This window comes from Trypanosoma equiperdum (assembly GCF_001457755.1).
Source record: "Trypanosoma equiperdum strain OVI genome assembly, contig: ctg_493, whole genome shotgun sequence".
Classification (NCBI taxonomy): Eukaryota; Euglenozoa; class Kinetoplastea; order Trypanosomatida; family Trypanosomatidae; genus Trypanosoma; species Trypanosoma equiperdum.
Window position 1 is genome coordinate 2,176 of NW_027124413.1, and position 5,999 is coordinate 8,174.

The following is a 5,999-nucleotide window of genomic DNA, read 5'->3' on the forward strand; positions in this document are numbered from 1 at the left end:
TTGAAAGTATCTTAATGTAGTGGAATTTTCGTTCTTTCCGGAAATATCTTATTTTACAAAATTCCGCATCTTTGCTGAAATATCTTAGATAAATTTACATTCATCTTGGAAATATTTTATACAATTCTTAAATGTGCGTGTGTATTTCAACGCTTTTTTCAAACATGTGGAAACTTTAAGAGATCGTTTTTTTTGTTGTTGTACAATTTTGATTTTTGAGTGTAAAATAGTATGTTGATGGAGTATCGAAAATGGGTGCGATTAAGATTTTTACTTTTATGGTTATTCGACGAAATTTATGTTTTCCTTTGAATATGTAAATGTATGCGAAACATCTCAGATATTTTGGCCCATTGCTGTAAAGTAGTAGGCGGATAGTGTGACAAAAAATAAGTGTAATCATGAAAATTTGCTATTTTTGTTTATTTTGTTTTAATAGATATTAAGACTAGTTTAAGGTTATGATTGGGATAGTAGTATAATAATAGCGGGTGCGCATGTTAGTGCACATACTAACATTATGGTGAGAGTGGTGGTGCGGAACGACTGGAAACAAAATAGAAGCACTTGAGCACACACCAAGGGCGCAATGGGAATAAGCAAGTGAGCGGGAGAGAAAGGAGACAAGAAGAATATTATTAAAGGAAAATCAGAAAGGAAGTGAGGGAGTTTGAATTTGCGCATTTTTATTATGCATTTAATTTGCGCGTGCGTCACTGGCTGCTCTGCTATTTCCTATGCTCCTCCAGTATTTAATAATGTTGACCATAACCCCTGATCAGTTCCAGCTTTCTTCCATTGAAACTGTACCTTCTTTTGTTTCTACTGGGGAAAAAATTTCGAAATGGCGTTTTCTCCCCTCCATATCAGGGACTTTCTGTACTACCAACGGCTGGGGAGATGGGGATGGGATATTCAGCTTTTCTGGTGGTCTTCCCCCTTTCAGTGCTTGAGTGTGTTTTTCCTCTTTAGACTATAGAATTGGTTCATCGGGGACCTTTATCTTAAAGAGATCCATTAGGAATCGTACCGGCTGCTCAGTGTTATATATTTCGTCTTCCTTCAGGCTGCCTATACCACGTTTTTTTTTATTAGTGGAAGTAATATCGGGCACATCAGTGGGTGTGTTGGTGACTCCTCACATTTGACTTGGAGCAAGTTGCGCACAGCTTCTTTCTTCGGGTTTGTGCAAGTATTTCTAGACTTGGTGCTGCCTTGAGCGCTTTAGGTAAGGCTTGGTAAAAATGTCAGTTAGTTTCTAGCGGTATGGCCATCACTCTTGTTTATCATGCTTAGAGACGAATTTCAGATGAGTTGTATGGCGTTATAAAGCTCAGTTCTCTGTCGTATTGATCCTTGTCCATCACAGCGGTTTGCGTTGAAATTATGTGTTTTAAAAGTGTTCTACGGAGCAAATTTGCATTGGTGCTTTTAGATCCCTTCGCACCTCCATAACACATTTAGCTATAGTTCAAGCTCCTCCATTAACCTTTGTACTGGATTCTGTTTTTTCCTTCCTTCGTTATCCTTTCAATTATACTCTATGAGGGTACCCACCTTAATGTTTGTGTTTGAAATTGCGCATATTCCATTTCCTTCTCCATTTCTATAGTTTTATGTTTCCTCTAAAATAATTGCTCGTTATCTCCATCCCCACTTACCCTCATTTTACCCTTTAAAAAGTATTAAATGCTTCTATGTCCGGCTGTTCACTTAGTCTCCCCATTTTCTTATTATATTACTATATACACTCACAACACTTTCCTATCATTATCAAAAAATTTATCATTATTAAAATACCGCTAATATCCACCAAATAAATTTTTTAAAAATATATTTATATTATCGCTCCATTTTCATGCGGTTTCATCTTGCTTCTTTGTATTTATAGGCCGCGTTCATACCAACTTTTTAAATAATAGAATATTTTCACCAAAAAGTATTATAATATCAATTTTTCTCAAATTTAGCTAATTTTTTTAAGTAAAAACCTTTTACAAGAAGGTTTCATAATTTTCATAATATGGAGCACATATCCTTACAATTCTAAAATGATACCAAACTCACAAGAGCAGCAGCCATATTCAGCAAAATTTTTTATTGACAAGAAAACTGGAGTCTTTGCAAGTTTAGCCTCCTCACAATCCGGAGATTTGCAACCTTTCTCCTCCTTTCCCTTGCATTTCTCCTCCTTCTTGTCCTCTCCTGTTTTTTGTAGCTTGTTGTTCTGCTGCTTTCACAGTATTTAATAGGATTTTTTTTATCAGAAGCATTGGCGTCTCATTTGCGTGGCTCAGTGCATTTGTCGCTTGATCGGTGTCTGTTACAGTCCTCTTCTTTAGTTAGTTTCGTCGTCTGTGACTGGGTGTGCTGCGTAATGGGCAGGGGGTTGGCAATGTCGGCTGCAGCTGCCGTCTCCGCATCTCGGGCTTGCCTGTTGAGTCCCTGCAATTCACGTTGTAGATGCAGGTCTTCGGTATACGCAATGCGTGCTTTTGTTAGCTGTGTTTCCGCGTCGTTGAGTGCAGAACTTGTTGTCAGCGGTGCCGTCGCAGTCATTGTCGGCTGTTTTACCTGGTGTATAGGCTCCATCGCTGGCTGTTTTGTGGCTTCTAGCTGCGCCAATTCGATTCCTACTCCTTGCGCCGAAGCCTCTATTGTTGTTGCTCTTATTTGGGCTGGTTAGTTGAGTAACGCGCATTTTGTTACTATTTCTTCCCACGCAGTTTTGGCGTCGTCGACGCGGTTGCCGTCGTTTTGGACTCGCTTTGTGCCTGAATTGTGGCATTCGCTGCCGGCGTTGCCCGACTCCCCAGTGCACATGCAGATTAAGGCGTCTGCCGCTGCGTCGCCTGCGAGCGCATAACCGCTTTGTCCGTTACCACAGACTTTTTTACGCCCCTTACTTGAGTGCGACGCTTTGTCATACTTTGCTTTGTCGAATTCTTTTTGACCAGGTCCGAATACTGCGTGGTCTATTTTGTCTGCCGCCGTCTGTTCTGCTTTTGTTATTTCCGCCACCTTAGTATTATACGCTGCGACCTTCCCTTTGGCCTCTTTGAGCAAGTCGGCTATTATCGTGTTAGCACGGTTACGTTCCCTTGTGTTCAGCAGCCTTTTAAACAGGGTTGTCTTCCCTTCTGTTTCCTTAACTGCGTCCTCTGCTTTGCTATTCCATTGCTTGAACTTCGTGCCTTCAGGATCCTTGCTGTCGCCGCTGAATTCGCCGTCGTTGTCGAACCAAATATCAGTGGCTGTTGAAAAATTTAATTTGCGCAAGTCCGTTAACAAAGCGTCACCACTTGGTGGAGTATGTTGATTGATCAACGTTGCTTTTTTCTGCTGTAGGTTTACTACGCCCCATACTTCGACTAAACCAGCAATATTGTCATTTCCGGCACTTTTTGTGCGAAAAACAGTAGTAGTAGCTTTCAGAAGAACACCTGCTAAAAGCTTCCTTATGTGGTTATGTGTTTACATCCTGCTGTTGATATGTAAGTCAAGAGGTTGAGTAAAGTGCCACTTTGCTTGATCTAATGCTTCATCATTAGTTTGGTTTGTGCTTCCGCGTCTGTGAAGTTGTTGTTTCTCCATTTTGGTTTTTCACGGACTCCACTGCCGCTAATGACGTAGCCTTTGCACGCTACTATGTGAAGCCAGTTGCGTCAGTAAAAGGTTCATGACGGTTGTCCTAAATTAGTTTTTCACCATCAAAAAATCAAGAAAAGTTCCCATTGCCTACCAATATACCCACAAAACAACCTCTTTAGCCTTCTTTCTTTTCTTTTATATACTCATGTTCTCCAAATAACTCACATTTACTTCAAGCATTGCCGAGCCGCGGTACCGTTGAAGAATATCCATATCCCTTATTACGATAAAAAACACCAGGTTCTACCACTTTTACCGATGTATCCATCACACTCTGAGTGAAATATGGCTCATTTTTTTTCTTTCTGGCTTTTTGTGTCGCCGAATTATAAGTTCCTTTCCAATCTATGGACTTGGACGCACACTTAATTCATTTTAATATTTTATGCGCTTCATTGTTCGCTTTTGGAAAGTAATTTATGAGTATTGAGGAGGGGTTAGTGCGCTCTCTTTTTAGAAACAACTCACATCTGAATATAAATAACCTTATTTACTTTATTGGAGCTAATTTTTTCAACTTCACACCTGTGTTACCGCTGCCTTTTAAACCAAACAATGCATAAAAGTGAAAGGGGGTGTGATAAAGTTTAGAAATGTTTCTCTTCTTCTTTTTCCTGTTCTTCAAGATAGGGCACAATAGTAATACTTGCAACCATTTCATTTGTAGCTTCATGAATCTTCCATTTCGAGTCAAGTTACGACCTTCCACATGCTTCAACCTACAAAAACAATGAAATACTTTCTTTTATCTAATGACTTTGCCGATACGCTCATCTGTAGGAACCACTAAGGACTGATTTTTTTTACACTATTTTGTGATCCAATAACGATTTTCTTACTGCTATTCTTTGCCGTAATGTGCGTTCTTATGCTTGAATATAGAAATTCTAAATTTGTTGCTGTTTTTAGAACTTTATGCAAGAATGGGTGCAATCATCATCTTCTTGAACTGTCACCACCTGTACATAGAATTAGATAATTATGAGTACAATAAAACTTTAAAAAATATATACGGCTGTCACGAGCAGAATATTCTGCATTAAATTGCTGTGTGTCTATGATGATTCTTTAAGTGGAAATAATGGAATCTTTAAATAGTTCTTCAGAGCATATTGGCTTTGGTGGCGTTAGGTTTCTTGTACTTACAGAGCTTTATTGTGTTTCTTATAATTCCACTTGTTCTCTACACTGCACTCTATATCTTTCTCACGGCACTGTACATCATCTCCTTGAGTATAATCACTTTCATCATCATATTTGTGTATTAAGCTGCGTATCCTTCATCTCCCTTTCTTTCTTTCGCCGTCTCCTGCAACATAATTTTCTTCACGCTCTTCCCCCCTCACTCATTACTCCATTGCACTCTTTGTATTTTATAAGTACTTCCTCTAGCTCAATCAATGTGGTCTTCAGCACTTTCATTGTAATATTTGTATGTACACGCTCACAACACATTCATGGCACTCTCATATCATTCCTGGTGCTATTACTGTTAGTATTATAACCCTAACTTACATTGATAAAATATACAATATGAAAAAATTAGGATAGCACCAAGTTTAACTACCATATCACTCCAATGCCCTTCGGCCATCGATCGTTACCATAAGATTTCGCTGATTTTCACATTTTTATCAAAAAACGTCAATATATATCACAATATGGAACATTTTAACTATTTTCATAATTTTTATAAAAATGAGCAAAATTCTTTGGAATCCTGAAGGCACTACCAAACTCGAAAAGGCGGCAGAAATCAGAGCCAATTTCTAATTTAAAAGAAAACTAAAAGCTTTGCACTCTTTTCAATACCATTTGCGCCCATCTTTACAATCACCTTCAGTTTGTCTTTCGGAGCACTTTTGACCTTCGGCATTCGTTGCCCCCCTGCAATTCCCTTTTTTCCTTTAGGTTTCTGTTCTTCTCCCTCTTTAGTTTTGCAGAAATCCCCTTCTTTCTTATTTTTCCCCATCCCATTCACAGTTATTTGCTGTGTATGTTGTGTTTGTTTTGAGGTTGGTGCATTCCGGTTCGGTTATTTTTTTGTTTTGCTGCCACGCGTCTTTTGGTGTGGCCGTTCCTAGCGGCTGTGGCAGTGGTCTTGCTAGCTCTCGTTCCAATGCCGCTTTCAGGCCGAGTAGCTGTATCGCTGCTTTTTCTGCCACCGATTCCTTTGTACGGAGATCCGCGTGGAGCTTGAGTGCCTGTTGTAGTTTTTGGTACCGTTCGATTGTAGTTACTCCTTTGTTTGCCCTGCTGATTCTTACCGTGTAGTATACGCATGCTGTTCGTCTTAGTGTAGTCGGTTTGTAGCGTCGGGCCCAGCACCATCTTGTGAGTGCCGTTGG

The 5,999-nt window shown here is 39.5% G+C and overlaps 1 protein-coding gene across 1 annotated transcript in view; it reads left to right on the top strand.

Moving 5' to 3' along the window:
- TEOVI_000210200 (variant surface glycoprotein (VSG, atypical), putative) overlaps nucleotides 1–4 on the top strand; it is a gene marked incomplete at both ends in the record, with an annotated part of 1,554 nt that extends 1,550 nt beyond the window's left edge. Inside the window, one exon of the mRNA XM_067225225.1 lies at nucleotides 3–4. Coding sequence (XP_067081326.1) covers nucleotides 3–4 — 2 coding nt within the window. The remainder of the gene's footprint in view (nucleotides 1–2) is intronic.
- Nucleotides 5–5,999: the final 5,995 nt, after the last annotated feature.